Source organism: Echiichthys vipera (genome assembly GCF_963691815.1).
Source record: "Echiichthys vipera genome assembly, chromosome: 2".
Classification (NCBI taxonomy): domain Eukaryota; kingdom Metazoa; phylum Chordata; class Actinopteri; order Perciformes; family Trachinidae; genus Echiichthys; species Echiichthys vipera.
The window spans coordinates 7,984,078-8,006,708 of NC_139827.1; the positions used below are offsets into that span (position 1 = coordinate 7,984,078).

General features: G+C 42.9%; 1 protein-coding gene across 1 annotated transcript in view; it reads right to left on the reverse strand.

Moving 5' to 3' along the window:
- Nucleotides 1-18,091, reverse strand: part of LOC310958268 (protein sidekick-1-like) — a 241,874-nt gene extending 223,783 nt beyond the window's left edge. Inside the window, exon 1 of the mRNA XM_083929123.1 lies at nucleotides 17,845-18,091. Coding sequence (XP_083785249.1) covers nucleotides 17,845-18,019 — 175 coding nt within the window. The 5' untranslated portion in view covers nucleotides 18,020-18,091. The remainder of the gene's footprint in view (nucleotides 1-17,844) is intronic.
- Nucleotides 18,092-22,631: the final 4,540 nt, after the last annotated feature.

Genomic DNA, 22,631 nt, shown 5'->3' on the forward strand with positions numbered 1-22,631 from the left:
ACTTATTTTGTGTTTTTGGTTTGCAATTGATTAGGCAAATGACAGAATGTCCTCTGTCTTACCATTGTCTCTTTGTGCGTCTTTACCTGTTGTGGTAAATGACTGTAAAGCGGGTGGGTAGGACTAACAACAGTTGCTGCATCCAGTAGTTGCACAAAACAAAAATTAACAAAGACTGCAACATAAAACATTCAAAATGATAGTTGAAATGTTTTGTGGAAGCAAATATATGATTTACTTTCAAATGTCCAAGACAAACATTAAGTTACAGCTAAAATAGGCATTTGTACTGATGGTTGTCATGATACTAGAATTTCAAAGTCGATATTGATACCCAGGAAAATAATTTCCACTACGGGAAGAAAATGACAAAAACTGTAGGGTGTATGACAAATATTTTCAAACTCTCTTGTTTTTTTTTTTGTGCTGTATAGACGAATCCGGTGAGCCGTTTGTGTGTTTCACCATCTAGCGGCGGCGCCATTACTGAGGCGGCGTCTCCCTCAAGTATGCGCATTTTGAATGGGAGCTGTCATTATAAGGGTCCCCTTTCTTCCCTGTACTTTTTATGCAACGATGCCTAGGAAGTCGGGAAGAACCTGTGTAATTCTCGGCTGCTCCAACAGCAGTGGGAAACTTCAACTCTGGAGATAAACTGAATGCGAACTACTAACCTTGCGAATCAGAATCTAATTGATTCAGAAAATCAGTGGCAATACCAGCCCTTCTAATCACAGGTTATGTGTATGCCAAATTCCACGAAAAACAACTGCTGTATCGAGCAGCATTTATAAGTTTGTAGCATCTCAGTCATAAAATAAACCATTTACTGTGTTTTCATCCTTCAGTGGTATCAAAGCTTTCCTTACAGACATGTAAATAAAGAGAACCTGGTCATTTCTTGTACAAATATCATATTGACAGAAGAAACAATTCCACATCATGTCATATTAAAATATATTAAATAGTCCATACTACAAGGAAAATCCATCTAATTCTCCAGACTCTCATCTTAGACGTTTAAATCTTAACCACACTAAAGTATGTGCAATGTGTGTTTGGATAAGATTTATTAAAACATATTGACTGTGGGCCGGCAGCAGAATTGAGACGAAGACTTTTCTCTGCTTAGAGAAATCTAATATCTGCTATTGCTCCTGCGGGTTTACATTTGAGTAGCCTGCCTCTTTACAGTTGACTTTTGTTTTATGTGTGCCTGTGGTCTGTGTGTGTGTGTTAGTATGTGTATTAGTGTGCATTCTGCCTGCAGTAAATGAGATGCATATAAATGCAGCGCGTGTCTACACAAAAGTGCTGCACATCAACAAAAAGGTAAAACCACCCACATGAAGGCACACTCTTATACTCTGGAGAGCATTAGCTTCAAGACCTTTATACTCTAGAGACCCCCCCAAACACACACACACACACACACACACACACACCTGAAGTTGACAAGAAAACTTCCACATGAAAGTGACGAGACTGGTCACTGATATAAACATGAAACCATTGAAACACAGACTAGCGTTTTAGTATTTGTTGCTCATAAAGTGGCAGCATGGTGTGAGCAGTAAGGTGCCATTATTTTAGAACCTGTGATTGCACCAAGTATGCTAGACTCCCAGGCTGCCTGTGATTGGGTGATTGAAGCAGACTAATGAATGACTGTGTGAAGAAGCTGGAGACTTATTCTGGTCTGATTAATGTGTTTTCTTCAATGCCAATTAAACACTGATTACACAAATTAACAACTCAGGGCCACCAGAATCAGTAAGTGCTCACACAGGGACTGGCATTGATGGAAAGGGCTACAAACACACACACACATACACACACACACACACAGCTGTAAGGCACCACACCCCATTTGTCCTTCTATCCTTCCCCAAAGCTCTGTCAAATGCTGCCAGGCCCGGCAGTTGTTATAACCTAATGCTTTTAGCTGCATGTAGTCCAAGATAGAGTTACCAACCACATTCACCAAACACCCTCTCCTTTGACTCACTCGATCACACACACACACACACACATGCACACACACACACACAGCCATGCAAGAGTACACATACACATCAGGCCTCAAACAGACAGCTGGTGCCAAAGGGTGCAGTTAGTGGATCCCCCCTCTGGGATGGGTTCCCACCCCCTTCCCCTTGTAAGGAGCCAGTGGGAGAGAGGGACAACGAGAAGTTAGATTAAAGGGAATGAAATAGGGACAGGAGACGGGAACGGGGAGGGGGGCAAGTGACAGACAGGGCAAGAGACGAGTGGAAGAAATGAAAAAGGAAAGTTTCTGCAGAGTGAATGTAATGTGACACCACAGAGAGGGGGAAATGACAGCATGGAAAGACACAGTCAGTCAACGAAGGGAGAAAGAGCATGAGAAAGACGGAAAAAAGGAAAACGAAAGAGGATTTGCAAAAACTCTTTGAAATTCGAATTTTTTTTAAACTACTGGAAGTGTAAACCTCATGCGCTCAGATGCACTGAGCCGCTCTCTCTCATAATGCTTGTCACCACATTTTTCACTGTGTACCAAGGTGTGTGTTCGGTCTGTGTGTTCTAACAGAAAGATGAAAAATGATTACGGTTACCAACATGAGAAAAACCACTGACCACTTAAATGTGTGTCTTGCTGTTTGGTCAGCACAGCATCTGGTTGGTTCGTGTGTTCTTTAACTTGTGTGTGTGCCTCTGCCTTTATAAGCATGTGTGTACAGTATGTGCAACACAATGCACTTTACTGTTTCAGCAGAATTGTGCAGCAGAAAATTGAAAAACTGAAGGAATAAAACAGTTTTTCTCCATCCTTGTGGATCCATACGGTCCTCATAACCCCAGGTGCGTACTCCATGCTGTGTACATGTGTGTGTGTGCGTGTTTGTCCTTGTGTGTCTCTGTCTGCATAACTTTGATAGCTACTCTATTCTGCTCACAATTGTTCTTTCACCAATACACAAACTAAACACACCTCCTCCATCTCCCTCGCTCTATTCATTTATAACAATATACGTGTCTTGTGCCTGCGGTGTGAGTGGAACCGTGTGTTTGTGTGAAAAAAGAGAAAGGACCAGCTGTGTCATTATACAAACCTGATACATCCATGATGCAAGCTAATTAGATTTAGACTAGCAATGGACAAGAAGACCGTGAGGTGAGAATAGAGAGGGAGAAGGAAAGGGAATGAGAGAGAGAGAGAGAGAGAGAGAGAGAGAGAGAGAGAGAGAGAGAGATGGGGAGGTGCTGAGGAAGATTGAGAAACTCTTTCAGCAGTGATTGTGTTGAGCATGTTGAAAGCAAGTGGTTTAAAAGCCCATTCACATGCACAAACAGACAGTAATTATCCTCACACCTGATGCACAAAAATGCTCGGATACAAAAGATACACGCACGCACACAAGCACGCATGCACACACGCAACTCTAACCCTAACCCGCATACACACCTTGATGAGCAAGTGACATCCTAATAAGCCACTATGTCAGACGAAGGGACTCTGAAAGTAGAACATAATAAAGTAGATTTTGCAAAGAAGTAACCTGAACATTAAATCCCAAACACACACACACACACACAATGGCCATTCAAGGTGTGTTTGCCGGGCATGAGGAGCTGTTTAGACATGATGGTAGTAATCAGCATAATGTTTGCCTCGAGCCGCGGACTGACATTTAGAACAGTGGATTATTGGAGCAAAACCCACACACTGCCTTACAGTGAACACTATCATATTATTAGAGAGAACTATTAAAGACTGTTGGTACAATACCAATGTTACAAGGGGCCACATGAGAATTTGTGGTTTCACTGTGCAAGTCAGATCCTGTTCTGTCCATGCGTGACATATTTGCCAAAGATTGGTACAAATTGGCTCTCAAATGCCGAGCAGGTGGGTGGTTGTCCATGAATGCAGAACAAAGGCCAGAGCCGAGCCCTGTGCTGCAGTGGCAGTACACGGTCCTCATGGTTTCACTTAAAAAAATCATGTCAGGGACTTGGAGTCCTGTAGAACTGGCCAAGATGTCCTATAGAGACACAAAACATTTTAATTGACAACACTTTTACTGAGGGCAAAATGTAGCCTGACACTGGACATATCTATTTTAGGGGAGGGACATATTTATTACTGTAGCCAATAATCTCTTTTGTTGAATGAATGTTTAACCATGTGACTAGTTAAGTGGGGGAGCTTTGCGCTTCTCTAACATCACCTCATATCATCTCAAGTACTGTCCAAAAGAAGATCAGATAAGGTCGATTTTATTGTCCCAGTGGGAGATTTGCCTTGGACATCACAGTGTAATACTCTCTCCTTGTGGGTTCAATCATGATTCAATACTAACCTTTAAATGTTAAACCTGACTAATTGAACACTTTCATCTGTTGTAGGCCCTGAGGGTCAGTGAACTGAGATACTTAACAAACTATCAATTACTGTATCCAAACACCTCACATCAACAAAATCAACTAAAGCCCAAATCAATATCAATATCGGCCAACACTACTGCAAACCTTACATTACCAAGACATGCCCTGGCGGGATAAAAACAATATGAGAATGCAAATGTCCCAATCAGTCTGAGCAGACATCAAACTAAGGGCGCACTCACACTGTCCTTCCGCACCGCGACCCGATCACACCAACGTGAACCTTTCACCGCCATTGTTGTTGTTGTTAAATGTCCGCGCATGGTCCGTCGTTCTATTTTCTATGTCCGAACAGGCGCACATACCGCTACCACCGTAGGGCTCGTGCTTGTACATGTGCAAACGGCTCTGCTAAAGCCCACCTCTTTCAAGCGGGCGCTGACGGCTGTTATGCGCGGAACGGGTGCACTCACACTGCTTAAACGTACTAGGCTTTAGCTGAAAAAACGGTTTTGGCCCGGTACAGAAGGACAGTGTGAGTGCGCCCTAAGTTTGTGAGATCTGGGAACTTCTGTCAGTACGGGCCACTGCCGAAACTATCAGACAAATTAAATCAATGGCAAGAGACTGGATTGTTTATGGCCGAGCCAGAATATTTATGGTAAGCGAGAATGCTTTTGACACAGAGAATCCTGTTGCTGTGTGTGTGATAGAGCATTTCAGGTTTGTGTGTCAAAACCACTAGACCGGCCTCTAATTTCTAAGTGTCACAAAGTAATGTTTACAATTATGGTGACTACATTAAAAGAATAATGATAAAACAGTTGGCAGAATGTGGAGAGTTGGACCAGGATGAGTATTATTATTAGTAGGAGGACTGCAGTATCAGCAGGTGGAGTTTGTATGAGCCTAAAGAAGGGCCAATCACATCAGCGCCTCTCATCCATTTTACAAAGAACAGACAGTTTAATGGGTCAAGCAGAGTCTGGGCCAGCTCCTGTGAGGAATAAAAATAGAGTCACAAGGCAGACTTTGGCAAACATTGCTGTATAGCAGCCCACATATTAATTTATGCTTTCAGGGCAGACAATGTCCATTTTAAGTTTAATCTACATTTCAAATACCCAAAAACAAGTTTATGTGAGGTAATATTAGAAGAAAATTACCTCAGTGCACTTTGGCAACAACAGAAACGATAAAACGCAACCGTCTGTTCCCTATAATTTGACTAAGTGATTTAAAGGGATGCCTTCAGTAAGCCATATATGGATACACTTACACAGTGAAATTTAACATATCACAGAATATTTAAAACATCTGGCGTTTTTCATGATTGCATGTTAAAATTCTAATCACAATTTACCAAAACCCCATACAGTAGTAACCTTTTTAATAATTATTCTATTAAAGCCTAATAAAAATGTAGAAAATCAAGTAACTCTCCCTATTTGTTAAGCTGTAGACCAGTGATAAGTTACTCAAAGTGGCCGACGATAGGGTGCCAGGTAGGCCTCTGATCATTTTCCAATTCATAATGAATATAAATCGATTTACACTGGGACATTTGGTTGTACTTTGAATGTAAATGAAAAAGCTTGTTCACCAATGGCCTCCTGTCATTTTGCAAAAGTAGCCCCGGGCAAAGCAAGCTGAGCATCCTCGCTGCAAACTCTTCACAAAATACAATTGATTTTGGTTAATAATCGTCTTTAAAGTGAAATTGACTACACTATAAACGTTTGATAATCTACAAGGTTCAGCAGTCTGCATACAGATCAAACAACATTATCCTTGCTCTCTGCACGCTGCTCCTGGAGAACAACCTAATTCTCAGGGAAACACCGGGCATCATCATTTTAAAAAATGCTGCTGTCACATTAATTAGCTCATATAGGGTCTTTTGTTTCAAAGTGATCCATCTGATAAATTCCACGTCCTTTCAGAAGAGAGGATAATTAAATGTAAAATTCATTAGAGATTGTTTTATTTGCCGTCGCCTGAAAACAGCACAAGATGCATGGAGTAATCTAGTGAGGGTCTGCATGACAAATTTAATTTTACTTAGCAGTAAACCGCTGGAATTAAAACTTACTCCTAGTTTTATCAAACTATAGTACCAGAAACAAAATATTCTGTATATAGGTTATTATTATTTTGCAGGTTTTTTATGATAATTCTACGCTATAATTTATAAAAACTGCATAATTTGTTCTATTGTCAGTTTGTTTTGCAGGCACAGAAATACAAAGAAACATTTGAGGGATAAATGTCAAGTCCGGTGGATTTTTGTGGTGACCGGACAAACTCTCAAACAAAACCCTGAGTGGCATTGTTGGCTGTTATGAGACTTCTGCTGAGTCAAACCACCACCAATAACGTAGCGGAAACATAACTCAAGACGACCGAGAGTGTCTTGTGCTCCGCTCACAAACTTCACGGCAGCCCGGCACAGGATCCTACTGAAGGGTTCAGTAGGATAATTAATTTCTCCCTTTCGCCTCAATGCTTTCATTTTATTTTCATTTGTTTGCCTTTCTCTCTTTACACTCCCACATTCACGAGATAGAGTGGATTCCTGAGAGAGATGACGTGAGATTCCATCCACACACACACATTCGTTCATTTTACAGCACAATAACAAAATATCTGTGAGAATGGTTTGTTTGTGTGTGTACACTTACTGAGATGAACGCATGTGCGCCGCCCCTTCCCAATTACATTGCGGAGGAGAGGAATAAGTGGTAGACAGAGGGGAATTAGAAGAATGGTACAGAAGAAAAAAAAAAAGATAAAGCGAGTCCATTAGCCGACAAACTATTTTCTCTCTTCTTAGTCTTTCTCTTTAAGGAACTCACTTCATCCGTCTTGACTTGGAATCTTTCACTGTTTTGATTACTTCTTTTCATTTCTGTGCCGTCTTCTCTCATTTCATCCATCTACACCGGTGACCCCGAAACTGACAACCTATTTTCTATTTCCACCTTATATCTTTTTGAATGACTTGTTTTCTGTCTTTGGTGACTTTTCTTCTTTGCTGCAAAGCGTCTAAGGCCCATTTAGTTCCTCGTCCATCAATCAACACCAACTTTCTTCTCTCTTGTTCAGAGAATCATTTCATCCTGATTATTATCCACTCAACCTCATGTCAATCAAAACATTGATCTCAGCACAGAGGGAAAATACATGCACAATAAGGAGGTATAAACTACTCAATTTAAACTTTGATGTGCTAATCATCAAAAACACTGATACATCGCTTTAACTAATAGTGATGTTGTTTCACAAATCAACTCTTGCTACAAATTAGCAAAAATCCACTTGAGTTTTGGAAAAGTAAGAGAGCCCAATGATAGTCTAAGCTATTCAGTTTCTAGTCTCTCCACTTCTGGTAAAATTCCCAGGTTGATAAACGGAGAAATACGGAGGCCGTTCCCCTGAGTGAAGATGATTAAACCAAATATACAAGCCATGGGAAACGGTTCAAAAGTACAAAGATATATATCATCTAGAGTATTAAATACACAGAATGGGCTTTTAAAGGAAAATTACTTGACATGGACATTTAGACGATCTGGGGCCAAAACAGGCAGCTGTTGGTGCGGATGCCAGCGTTCATCACAGCGTCCACACATAAGGATACATGGTTTAAGGAAGGCTCTGGACTTTCATGCAGCTCTGTGAGTGAGCTACATTGAGCATGCGATGTTATGTAATGTGCTTTAACTGGACAGTTGTTTCTGGTGTAGCTGCCGTACCACACACAAGGAAGTTGGTCATTTCCTGTTATACAGTTTGTTTCCCTGAGTACTGAATAGCCTCCTCGGCCATAAACGCTATTTATCTTCATGCTGCGAATTCGCTTCAGTGTTAGGAGAGGAGAGAAAAGACAGTAAATGACAGAAATGCAAACACTGTGCTACTACGTGTGTCTTTTGGTTTAAAAATGTACATGTTTTTTTAAGGACTGTGTTTAAAAAAAAAAGAAACCCTGAATACCAAAATTGAAATCTGAATACCTACCTAATGAGCAATTAACCTATAGCCTAACCATGTGGCCAGTATAATCACCAGCCTCCATATATAGTAATGATCCAAACCTAACTGAGAGCTTGTGAAGATTTCCCTTTTTATCTTGACAAAACATGATCTGGGGTTTGTTAGAATATTATTACTGATTATAAGAGTCAGGTCATACACCTGATTGTGTGCACAACCTCAGTGCCCTGCCAGCGTTAATGCAATACTTCATTTTTGCAGAAAGCCTCTGAGACAGAATAACAGAATTATGTAAAATTACAACTGCAGCACAACTCTAAAAGTTCCAGCCTAAACCGATTTGGAGCCTAACTGTGGTGGCAATGAAATAAAAAATGATTAAAGTAAATTCTTAATCGATGTACCCAAAGCATATTTTTTGAAAATACGTTATTGTGCAATACAGTGGATATACATTATTATATTACCTTAGAAATTAGCTACCAGTGCAGCACTTCCACTTCCTTACAGGATGTCAGTCGAGACATAATCACATCACAGTGTATTTACAGGAAATGGAAAGAACATGGATTTGGCACTTCTCGAAGGCATTATTTTTGTGAATTTTGTAGTTCACCCTCCTTTATGTGTATACCACTTAACCATGTAAAAATGTCACTATGTTCCTCAACCCATTTTAGATAACAAGCACTTACAAAGGCAAAGCCAAAAACTGGCCATCAGTCGGGAAATTGAGGAGAGTTCAGACACTGTGCCATTGATGGGACCAACATGCAAAACAGCAGGATTGTTGGCTGTGTGCTGCACGTTGACAACTATTGTACAAACACTAGCTGCCACTTTTTGATTCTGGCCATATACTGTACACTCACCCACACAACATACTTCTGGAGCACAAGCCAAGTCTCCTTACTGCTGGCTGGCTCCTCGCAGAGGTATGCCCTCCTCTAGCTTGGATCAAAGCACTATGCTAAAAACCTTTGGCCAGACACACACACACACACAGACACACACACACACACACACACACACACACACACACACACACACACACACACACACAAGCACACACACACTACTTTCTGTCTATTCCTAGATGAGATCAAAAAGGGTCTTTTTAGCTCTCAACCAATACCATAAATTACCATAGGAAGACAAGCCTGCACAAACACACCCAGGCCCGCACACACACACACACACACACACGTACACGCACACACACACACACACACACATACACACACACACCCTCTCACACCTGTGGGAGATCAAAAGCATCAAGCTGAGAACACACACCTGCAGCAGGGTAAGCCCTCGGTCTCAACAGGTAACTCATGCTGCTCTGCAGTAATACACGCACAATGTCGACACTCCTGCACTTCTACCCAACCCAGCCTGACCTCAGTAATCTGCCGTGACTGGAAATTCACTATGCAAAGATCCCATTCAAATAGCTTGATGGCTGCACCACATGAAAACATACACAAACAAATAAAGAGCCTCAACCAGGTGCATTCGATACAGGGAACACAGAGAAGGGGGGTGGGGGAAGATTTGATGTTCTTCCACTAAACAATCCTCACTCTTTATCACTCCATGACCTGCGAATGTCACGGCAAAATGACTACAGCCACACTGAAAGCAAAGAGGGAAAATGAGTCAAGACGGGGGGAAAAGAGAAGCAGAGAAAGTGCAGGGCACAAACAGAGACAGCCTGGGATACGATTCACTGGAAGGTTGCCAGTTTGAATCCAAATACCGGCTGAAACATTCTCAATGAGGGACAGAGTCACCTCCTCCACCCTGCTGGGAGAGTGCTCTTGAGCTTTCTACTAATCTAGTGCTGCCACTATATGACCGTCAGTACAAGGCTGTGGTTTTAAAGGCATTTCCCAGGTGTTAATGGGTGGGGGTGGGGGGGGGGGGGCTAGGTTTGTCGAGCCACCTGCATTTTTATTTCCACCAGTTGTTCCTGTAAATAGGAATCTGTTTCTAGATTGTGTATGTCACAAAAACCTGGCATCTGTGATTTCTCAGCATCATAAATGTTATCTTTTGGGGTTCCATAAATCCACATTTTAAAACATTTTAAACTAAGTAGGTACAAACAGTACCCAACCTGAAGTATTTGGGGCAAAGTAAGTTTCACAAACATTTTCCACATGTGGAACCCACGAAATTATTGCTTTGATTAGAGATTAATCCTGATGCAGCTGTCTTTGGTCCCTTTTTAGTAGCTTTCGGCTGTACACAAGTTTGCAGTGCTTATTGCCGTCACCGGGTTCAAAGTTCTTAATACCATTAAGCCCCATAAAATTTACTACATGTGATGAAACTGTCACAGAGGCTCTCGGTTTCATTTATTAGTTCTTGTCTCATCTTCCTCTGGCTGCAGCTTATTTCAAAACACAGAAAATACTCTGAAGACTTTCTATTCCTCACGTAGGGTTATCTTAGAAACAAAGAACAACGCTGTGATGCGAGATAAAAATATTCTCGCCAACAAGAATCTGATGTGTCAATGTGCAAGTTTTGTTCGACAATGTTAAATTTACATACACTATACCCTCTTCACGTTTGACAAGGTGTTCTGTGAATTTTTTGGCTTGCACTTTTGGTTTCCCTGCATTTCTTTATCTTTTTATCAGATGCTGTGAGAGGAAAAAATGCCTGGAGGTCTCGAGCAGGGACAGTCAGCCAAAAAGGTTTCCACAAAAGAAATGACAAACAACCAATTCAGAAAATTAATGAAGGGTTGTTGGTCACATTATTTTCCTTTTCAGAGCATTTGCTTTTGATTACCTTTCTCAGGATAATATTGAAATATACAAATGCCCTGGTATCTGTTTATACAGTACTAAATAAACAAGTCATGCAGTAAATACCATCTTTGTGAAGCTTATAATAATCAGTCAGATGACAGAGAGATGTTGATTGAGCTTTACTGTAATATTAGAGGCCATAGTTAGCAAGGGTGTGTAATAGGGCTGCCGCCAAATAGACCTAAAAATCATTAGCTGACCAAAATTAGTCGATTGGGGGCAGGAAAAAAAAGCTGTGCCTTGTCAAAATTAAGTGAAAATCTATGTTTTCCAACCGTATCTTTGGTCTACCCAACTGTGACAACAAAAAATGTTTTAATTTCAGTTGGATGTTAAAAGATCTTATGTCGGGACGGCTGGTAGCTGAGTTGTTGTCGCCTCATGTAAAGAGGCTGAAGGTCCTCGAGGCAGCGGCCACGGGTTGGACTCATACCTGCGGCCCTTTGCTGCATGTCTCCCTCTCTCTCTCTCACCGGTCGGTTCAATATAATAAAGGCTTGAAAAAATGCCCAAAAATATTTTTTTTTTAAAAAAAAAAAAGACCAATTGAATGCCAATTAAATTAAGTTATAAAACTTTGCAATAACATTCAAACCTTTCCTTCTAGTATGTGTTCTATTTCCATGGGCTGTGAGAGCAGCAGCTTGTTCATTAACTGCAGTCTGTGGTATTTAAATAGGAGGCGAGACAAGAACACTGTCACACATCAACAGTGAAAATAACTTTTCTTCAGGCTACAGCCCCCTGTAGCCATTCTGCTTTCACAATAGCCAGAGGTATTATTAAATTAGATCGTAACAGCATAGCAACCGCTCGAAATTCTTGCTTTGACTGTTCCAGAGTCACTATAAATAAGATCTCTTTTTAGCAAATTCAAACAAGTATTACTTCATTACTTTTGGGCACAGCGATAGCCCTCAGGCAAGCTGAATGAAACCTGCATTTGTAGGTCACCATCTTGTTTAATTGAAGGAATCCAGATGTATTTTAGTATATAACATTAAAGATTAATGTCAGATGTTCCAAATTAAGAAAACCATTCTTTTTGGATTCACACCACCTACTGTGAGTGAACTGATTTGGTTCCTCTATGCACTTTACCAAAGCTGTTCAGAGCTGCCTGTTCCTCCAACAACTCAAAAATGTACAATTTTAAGTTATAAAAAGGTCACATTTAAAAAGCTAGAACTAAAGAATGTTTGGTCTTTTTGTCTGAAAAATGACTAAAATGAAATTGTTTGCAATTTAGCTTTTTGTCAATTACAAAGCACAGTACAGCTCAAATTACAAATCTCGTCATGAATAGCAGCCGTCCACGTCTAGGAACATATACGAAACCAAACCTTATTACAGTAAGTAATAGTAATAAGCTATAAGTGGAACCAGTAAACGCAGACATGGATTTACACTACACTTTAGTTAGCCTAACAAAGAAAAGTTGTGAATGTGTGAGTTTGCACGTGTGCATTTATCTTTGTGTCTATCTGCCAATCTTGATGTGTCCGTCTGAGTCTTTTTGCTCTGTGCAGTTCACTCAATCAATAGAGTTCATGTTTTGCTGCTTTATTTGGATATCTCGCTTTCGAACCATCTTGAAAAGTACAAGATAAGCGTTTGTGCTGTATACCCCCCCCCCCCCCCCCCCCCCCTCTAAGCTCTTCACACACGTACAGACAGTGGATCAATAACAACCTCCTCCCTGTTTCTTACATAATAAACACCAAGGCCTAAACAGCAAAACAGCCTCCACTCCACCCGTGTGGCCTGCAAAATAGATTCTTTAGTCCCTTATTGGGAGGCAAGAAGGGAAGAAAAAAATGAGAAAACAAAAAGAAGAGGAGTGATACCAAAAGAACAAACACGAAAGAAATGAAGAGCAGAAAGAAGCAAGACAGAGTGGGAGGCATAGGGAGGCAGGGGGAGACCAGGGTGTATCCCACTTGGCTCATATTTCAAAGCTCTGAAGGATGTTTTGAGGAAAACTCCTATAAAATGCTTCTTTTCACAAAGAGAAACAAGTCTGACTGTGCAGAGGCAGCCATGTGTAGATACCTTCACACAGATAAAGCTTTTGGCAATCATGTCTTTACCTTTTATTTGTATCTAATAGTGACACTGATGGAGTTAGAAACATCATATGAACTACTTTGTGAGCATGTGTGAACAAAAGAAGTTGGGACAGATGCACGTGCACTTACAGGTCACACATCACTTCTCTCACACAAAAATACAGACCCACACCCACACAGGTGATTATTTTCCATCAGCAAACTTGGGCTGCTTCTCTGTAGCTGCCACTTTTTCTGCTGAGAAGAAAACACTTAGGACTGATAGAGGGTTAGCATCAACCTGACACACACACACACACACACACACACACACACACACACATACACACAGACACACTGTCCCTCCCAAACACACAGACACGTACACTCGCAGAGCTTTAAGTGTCAGGTGGCTGTGGATGTGTGGTGATTTGTTCCTCCTGACAGACAGGAAATAAGGGAGTCGACCAGGGACCTTACTTCCTTTTAGACCTGACTAACCTGACGTCTATCACACACTCCCACACACACTGTCTTCTCCTCGATTGCTTCTCTGCTTATCTAATACACATCCACATTCACGCAATCCATCAGACGGCAAAGTCTCTCCTGAGGCCTCCAAATTCAAACCACTTGAATGTGGGATTTAAATTGTGTCAAATCAGTGCAATAAGTGTATAACTGTTTTGAAACAAGCAGTAAGGGTGTATCCACAGAGCGTCTTTTTCTGGCAGAAAGGTGCCGGGGGAGTGCTTCAGCCCCGCATCTCAAAGCGCAGCCGGTGGGTTTTGTTTCCGTGACAATGACAGCACTGTGAGCTAGGTGGCTACAAAGCTAACAACGGGTTAACAATGTGTGCGATGATAAAAGCACAACACTCACCAGCAACATTCAGTGTCCAGGCGTTCTGCTCCCAAAAAACATTTTTGTCATAGTTGGGATAGTTTCTTGAACACGAGTGTCCATGATCACACCAGCGTGTTTCTCTCTTTTTTGAGTTCAGAGATTTTCAACTTGAATCGCTCAGAGCGCCGCACAAAGAAGCCTGAACGCTCGGGAAAAAAGATGCCTTTTCTCAAAAAGGCTGCATGCAGCTGTATGCTCTCTCTTTTATTGGGAACAATTGACAAAAGTGATGCTGCCTCTCATGAAAAAACCTGCTATGTGGACACAGGCCCTAAATTTGGACACAGGCCCTAAATGTACAGTTTAAAACACATTTTAAAAAAGCCTCAGGTTGCATGCTGAAACAATAACGCCTTCTACAATACTGCTGGTGTCAAACAGCCAAATTGCTTCGAAACTGTTCTAAAAATATTGTTTATGAGCTGCAAGCAAATGTTGCCAAGTGAGACCATCAGTGGAAGATAATAAGCATGGTAAAAACAGACATACGATCCAAGAGTTTGAGAGAGGTGGGAAAAGTCATGGTATGGTTGTGCAGCGTGGGGGATGATAATCAGTTCGACAAGGCTTCCCATTTACCCTCCCCTCATTACAACATGGTTAAGCAAATTTCCACGTCTGCTTTAACTGTTTGACACTGATGAGAGAAAAGGACTTGTGTGTATGCGTGTGGGGGCGTGTGCACATGTGTAAAGCTGCATGCTAGTCTATTTGATTTGGGTTTTGACATCACGCTCAGGACTCTCCCAGCCCACAGTCCAGCATCCAAATGTCCTATCAGTGACCTCAATTCACTTAAGCATGCCCATTGGTCCAATCACCATCAAGCCCCGGCTTAGTTGAGTCAATGACACGTGTCATATCAAACCTAATCATACTGATAGATCACAAAGTGGGTCAGCAAGTCTTTACTTGGCCTAGTTGAAGAAAACTTTCAAATGCATGGTAAGAAATGAAACTTGAGTAAGATCCCTAAAAATTGTGAGCTGCAATTTATTTTTTTCGACAGGAATGGGGTGCAATGGTTTTACAGCTGGGATGCTCGAGCCACATTTTAATGCAATTACCTTGGGCAAGGTTAGCAATAATGACGACCAGCAGTATTTTTTCATTACAATTTGGCTACTTATCAACCATAATCGTTATCTACATTAGCAACTGGGACAAAATCATTCTCCACGTATTATAACGTTGATGGTCCACATCCCTGTTGGTATGTGAACCTCTTCTGAATATGAACATGTTCATGTTAATGTCATCTGGAGTATTATGTGACCCTCTGTGATATAGCTTTCTAAAAATCTCCAAAATGCATGGTTTTCAACGCTTATTTCAGAAAATCCTAAACATTTGGCAGTATTAGGTAAGTATTAAGGTATTCTGGATTCGGTCTGTTAGTGATACGGAATATAGTTCACATTTTGAAACGCACCAAATGTGACCCATCTTGACATTAGTGAGAATATAAAGTATAAAATAAGACTGCCTGTGTCCGTGTTGGAAATGTGAATCAGTCAAACAGCTGTGGAGCAGAACCCACTCAGTGACAGGGAGACTGTGGAGGGGGCAGAGGGATAAGTTATGAATAAAGAAGGGAGGGTGGAGAGGTGAGCAGATGAGAGGTGGAGGAGGGCAGGTGGGGAAGGAGGTGGAGAGAGACAGTAAAATGCTGCCGTCACTTAAACTCTAAAATGAAAGATCGATGAGCTTATTTAAATGTGCTCCCAGAGACGAGAGTTGGCTCATATAAAGCCTTGCATTTATGAGGAGGGGTGTGGGCATCGATTGACTGAGAGAGAGAGGGGGAGAGAGGGAGAGCGACAGAGGGGGAGGAGGGAGAGAGAGGGGCGGGGAGAGATCAGGAGGATCAACCTTGGCTCATGAATTTCATCCTTTTCCTCCTAAAATAAAACGTCCTAATAAATGCTGCGGCTAGAGGGGTCGGAACCTGGAAAATCTACAGCCTTCGATTGGCCGCCTGGCATAGCTTTTCAAATCAATAACCCCTCCACCACCACCACCAACCCCATCCTGCATCTGCTCTTTCACTAACTTCCAACTCCCCCCTCACTCCCAGCACATAGGCACATACGAACACAGCACCTGCCAGTCATCCTGAGGTATGGACATTTCGCAGCAGGGCAGCCCCCCACCCCTGCCCACCACCACCTCAGTCCCATGAGCCAAGACAGCTGGAAGGGCTTGGTGTGTCTGAGGGTGGGAACGGGGGGGTTTGGTAACTTGGGTACTGGTGCTGAGACCTTGACATTAGAAGGAGGACGAAAGAAGCTGACTCTGCAGGCACACCATCCGTCCGTCTCCCACCTCCTCCTCAACACATCGGGAGGGAGGTTGAGGGAGAGTGTGACAACTGGGAAAAGAAGGGAGAGGAGAGCAACTTTTGACACACACACAGAGGTGTTGTCATACCGTCATCATCGATTGAACTGCAGACACAGCTTTTTGAGTGACAAGTACGTGGTGCACCGCATTCCCTCACCAACCCCCCTCCGCTCCATTTCGTTTTCTCACTCCTTTCCCTGCCACTCCCCTATCCCCCCTTCTCCTCTTCACCACACTCTCTCCCTCCTTCTGATTTTCTTTACTCCTAATTCCTACGCTACCTTCCCGCACTTCAACTGCACACATTTTCCATGCGTTCACAAATAGCTCACCCCCCCCAACCCCTAACACACGCACAGACATTCCTCAGACCCCTCCTCCACATACACCCCCCCCCCCACCCCCAAGTCTCAGCCTTACGTTCAGCCCATGCCATCTGTGACCCAGAGAAAACTGTGTGCCGACGCAAGCCTGACCTTTCCCGTGCTTTTGTTGACACTGACATGATCCTGTGTGGTACACGCAGACATGCAAGACACACACATGCACACAGAAACAGAAATATCCACAGTTTCTCTCCATAACTCTCTCTATAGCTGGAAGAGAAGGAAAACATGGAAATGCACAATTCCCACTGACAGCATTGGTCATGAATCGATAAATCATCACACGAGACTTCAATCGACTATTACTCCACACAGTAAACCTTCTGCAACCACAAGTCGCACACTAATATGGACACCTGCAACACAACAGAGCGAACACTGGACTAATAGGAGGAAACTTAAGTGAATGCACAATGTGCAGCTGCATGTGTGTGTGTGGAATCAAGAGATGTAGATAAGCAGGTCATTGACTAAGAGGGGGATTATCGATGCTTGGAAACTATAACACCCCTCCCATACACATCCTCAATACCTTAATCCTGCAATCATCAACCTACAATATATGCAACAATAACAATAATCTACATAATGACTGTAGTAGCCCCCCCCCCCCCCCCCCCTTCAAAGAGTAAACCGGACTCAATTTACAGAAAAATATTGTTTTTGGCCTGATAAAAACACCCCCTCTGAGTCTCCTGCAGTGACACATCGCCATACACAAGCTGTTATACTACTACTGAATAATAAATCACACCCTTGTTTCCAGTTTAGGAGTTATCATCTCACTTTCCCCTTGTTTACCATGATCCCAGTGACAAATGAGTCCATCAGGGTTTCAGACAACACACTACCATGTACTTTGTGCAATTTACCCACCTTTAGTATGAATGGATCTAAATAAATATGTAATAAATATCCCTTAGTGCACCATCTGACATTTGAACCCAGGACTGCTGGGAGTAAAGCTCTTACCTTGTCCGTGCAACATGTGGCAGCTGCTGCCGAGGAGAAGCAGGAGAAAGAGGGGCGGAAACCGGCTCCCACTCCGGGCCGACCCAGTCCCCATCATCTTCTGCCGGCTCCCTGCTGCGGGTCCCTCCACACGCTCCGGGGACGTCTCAGGGCAGCACATTTCCAGTTTCGTCATTCGGGAGAGGGGACCAAAAGTGTTCGTTGTCCGCTTGTGCTTTGGTGATGCTGCAACTCTCTCTGCCCTGCGCACGAATGGGAAGAAGTCTGAGCGGAGAGAGAGGGACGAGTTTCGGCTCCCGGCGGAGCGAAGCTCAGAGCTCCGGGAGTTCACCGCTGTCTCTGTCGACAAGCTCCCCGCTCTGACTCCCTGGCTCCGGTGTCCAAAACTCAGCAGGCAGCGGGCGGAGGAGGAAAGGGGGGGTCGCCTCGCCAGCAGAAAGACTTTCCCTCACTAATGTCTGGCTTTACGGTGTAACGGCACGGTAATCTCTATGTGCCGTGGCGGAGTCCGTGTGTTTCTGCGTCCTGCGATACCTCATTTTTTATTTGGATTGATCCGAGCGAGGAATTAATACATTTGAGTGTGTGTTTTTTTAGACTTATCGGCTTATTCTCTGCTATCGACCTCAAATCCGCGCTTGTTGTGATGTCTTCACTGGGGATTTGTCCCGCGGATCATTTAGCTGTTTAGAGAGTGGTCGTATTAACAGAGAAGCAATAAAGCACGTAAATTATCCATCGAGGCTTTGACCTGTGTCTGTGTGTGTGTGTGTGTGTGTGTGTGTGTGTGTGTGTGTGTGTGTGTGTGTGTGTGTGTGTGTCTGTGTTCTAAAAATCAATCCAGTAATTGATTCTGTGAAAACCCCCTGGTTTTAGAGTGCAAACAAACCGGACACAGTCTTTCTTTGCCTCCCATCAACGTGTGGTGATGGAGCAGCGTGGGCTGTTATCTGAAGTTAGAAATCCTAATTAACACAAGTCGTCGCGGGTCGAATTATCCAACACTCTCCCAGAAGAGGTGTTCGTTCCTCGGATACCAGATAGGCGAACTCTCCGTAATGCGCCGGGTCTCGGATTACACGGAGAAATGACACAACAGGTTAGTAAGAGAAAACCGAAACATAAACGCGATATAAGTTGCTCAGCGACAATGTAGCTTTCTTTCCCTGCACACACACCAGCGGGGAGTTAGTTAACGTTAGTAAAAAGTAACAGTCGGTTTGTCGGTTTGAACAAACGGCCGTTACGGAGCCGTTACGGAGCCGTTACTCTCACTGCGACACTGGAGCCTCTCGCTTTTTTTTCAAGTCTTCAACGGTCCCTCCAAAAAAAAACAGTCCACCCGAGGAAAGAAACGGCCTACTTAAAAAAAAAAAACGTTTATCCACTCATACTCACGGGAGTTTGGGCAACAGTTAGCGGCGTTTTAGCTCTTTTTTCTCCGTCTCCGGCGCCCTATTGAGGCTTGGGGGGAGCCGACTGAGGCGATGCGTCTCCCTCAACTGAACACCTGCCACCCTCCTCGACAGACTTAAGGGAGAGATAGAGAGAGAGGCTTTCACTCAGCCGTACTCAACTGCTTTTTCAGTCTTTTGTGAAAGCAAACAGTCGATATCTAAGAGTCTGGATTTACTTTTTACACTAATATTCCCGTTTTTCTTGCTCAGCCTCGCCGTTAGTGTCCCCCTCCTCGCTCTATCCCAAACTCACAAACTAAACTTCTATTCACTATCATCCGTTGTTGCTGATTGGTCGAGCCAGGTGATTCCGCTGTTCCTATTGGATAGCCCGAACCAGGGGGGCGGGAACAAGGCCAGCTATGAGAGTGTGGTGGACGGCGCCCCCAAACCCTCCAATCCCCTCCACTAACACAGAAAGAAGAAGAAGAAGAAGAATTACTTTATTTATTATACACGTTACAAACACACAGGCCCGAAATACACACATGCACAAACAGGACCTATACATGCAATTAAGGAGAGATGTTAGAGCGAGGGAGCTGCCAGTGACCAGCGCCCGAGCAGTTGGGGATTCGGTGCCTTACTCAACAGCTCCTAGGCAGTGCCCAGGAGATGAACTGGCACCCCTCCAGCCCCCAGTCCATCCTCCATACATGGTCCACACAGGGACTTGAACCAGCAACCCTACGGTTCCCAGCCAAGTCGCCTATGGACCGAGCTACTGCCACCCCACATGTCTGGAAGACAGTGGTGTGGACCAACTTAATACATGGTCCACACAGGGACTTAAACCAGCAACCCTATGGTTCCCAGCCAAGTCACCTATGGACTGAGCTACTGCCGCCCCACATGTCTGGAAAAAGTTTTTTTTTGATTTTTCTAAAAAAATTCTTGTCTCATAATAGATGAATGAACGATGTTAAGTATGTAGGGACTTCACATAATTCGTTTTGTTATTATATAGTATTTAATGGAGAATACCTGTGTCTATTTAGTTGAGAGAGCTGTAGCTGGACAACACAAAGAAGAATAGCCTGGGGTTTTCCACCTTTCTTACTTCAAAGAACTTTGACAATGTTATCGTACAGAAGAGGAACTGTCTGATGCACCACTGGTGGTCGAGCTACACACACATCACAATATAAGTGCCTGGAGCTATATCTTAGCACTACTGATAACCTAGTTTCTTCCATGGTGAGGGTCATTAAATGGCACATTAATATTAAAGCCTACAACACAGTGACCTTATCTTTTATTGCCTACAATAAATTCTGAGATGCAGACTTTTCATCCAGAGTGGCCAAATAGTCTCCTCGTGCCGTCTAGCTGTCCCCAACACGTTCTCTTCAAGCACCTTCACCTTAGCTCCTCCATTTATCTTTCTATCCAGGCTCATTTGGCAACTGGCTTCCAGTGAAGTGGCTATGATGCTGTTAGTTTCCATGAAAGGTTCAGCCGCTCAGTCCGCAGTGCCAAACCTCAGAGGTTGCTCTTGATTTCACAATGAAACACCAAAATCTCTATGTTCTAGTTCAACATTTTTCAAGTATATATAATGCAATCCATTCAAATGAATAGGAAATGCCTCAATAAAAACATATATAAAATGAAGATTACTCATATGCTATGTATGGTCTTTCTAGTCACCAAGACCCATCTTTACTCAACTGCTAAAAGTGAAGTTTTGGACATTTACACTCGTAAATTTCAGTATAAAAGTTATGTATCAAATGAATGCAACTTAAAACTTTCTTAAATGTAAGAGCGCCTGGAGATCTTAGATGATTGCAGAATAGAAACAGAGGTGATCGCACACCTTCTGAGACATATCCTGCACTGAGTACGAACTATAATTGGTCATGACAAATAATGCAACGCACTCCTATCGGCATGTGTTCTCTCTGCTGCCATCTGGAAGGCGCTACAGGGCGTTAACGTCCCGCACTTCCAGGCTCGAAAACAGCTTCCACACCAGTCATCACTGAACTGAACTCCATAAAACATTGCCCATCCACCACCACCACCACCACCACCACCACCGATGCCAACATCAACACAACCACGCCACAGGACTAAAACTGGAATATGTTCCATGCTGTGAATGAGGATATGTGCAATAACTCTACAAAACATGCAATAACATATTTATAAGGTATAAACAGCATCTGGCACAATGTATACAAACAGTTTCAAATACACTACTTATTTTTAGTAGTTATGTTTTTATCTCTTTTGTTTTATTAATATTGTTTCTCTGTATAGCAGGTTTGAATGTGTGGTGTGTGAGCATGCGAGTATGTGTGGAATTAATGATTCACAACATTACCTTGTACAATGTGCAATGACAAGGCTTTCAATTCTTCTCTGTAATACGTTTTCTGGAGCAATATGAGTAATTCAAAGGGTAGTTTTAGCTACAGTTTGCATTTGACTTACATTGTTATTGTAATTAATATATTACATGTTAATTGACAGTGGGCAATATTAAGGATTTCATATAAACCTAAACTTTTATTAATGAACAATAGGCCAGATGCCAGGTAAATCTGTGTCTGATTGGTTAGTCCTGCTAGAAAGCTGATCCTAAAAGTAGCTTACACTTTGCTATAAATAGGAGTAAGGCCCTTGATAAATGTCTTATTCTTAATACTTAAGAAGAACGTTTTATTCCTGACTTGGCTGTTTAGAGGATTCCAGTTTGATCAAGACAAGCCCTGATCTCGCACTCACACTGTCCATCCGTACCGTGCCCAAACAGGTTCCACGGGTAAAGCCTAGTTAGTTTGACCAGTGTGAGTGCAACCGTACTGTGCCAAGCCGCGGCCCGCTTGCCGGCCATGGACCATTTGGGAGAGGTGGGTTTTTGTAAAGCACGTGTACGAGCATGAGCGTGCGCACCTGTACGAGCACGAGCACGAGGTCTACGGCGGCTCTGACATCATTTTATGTGTCATTTAAAAGACAGACCATGCACGGAGATATAAAGAATGGCGGCGAAAGGTTCACGTTGGTGTGCTGCTGACCACCTATGGGAAATTTTGGAGTGACAACGTTTGGATGAATGTTCATCCCTCCAGTGAAGTTTCTTATATAAACTATGCCCATGTGCATTGAAGCTGTTCTGACTGCTTGAGGTGACCCAACACTTACTTTATGTTGGATTTGTCACTCAGCCATATTTTTGTTACAAATGTAACTGAGAACCCAGCGTAGTGGCACCAGCAAAGCCTCTAATTGCTTTCTATGACAACCATCTCGCTGGCAGGGTCTTCATGTTTTGCTCGACTGCACAATACCACAACTCTGCAACAACTCCCCTGCATTTCT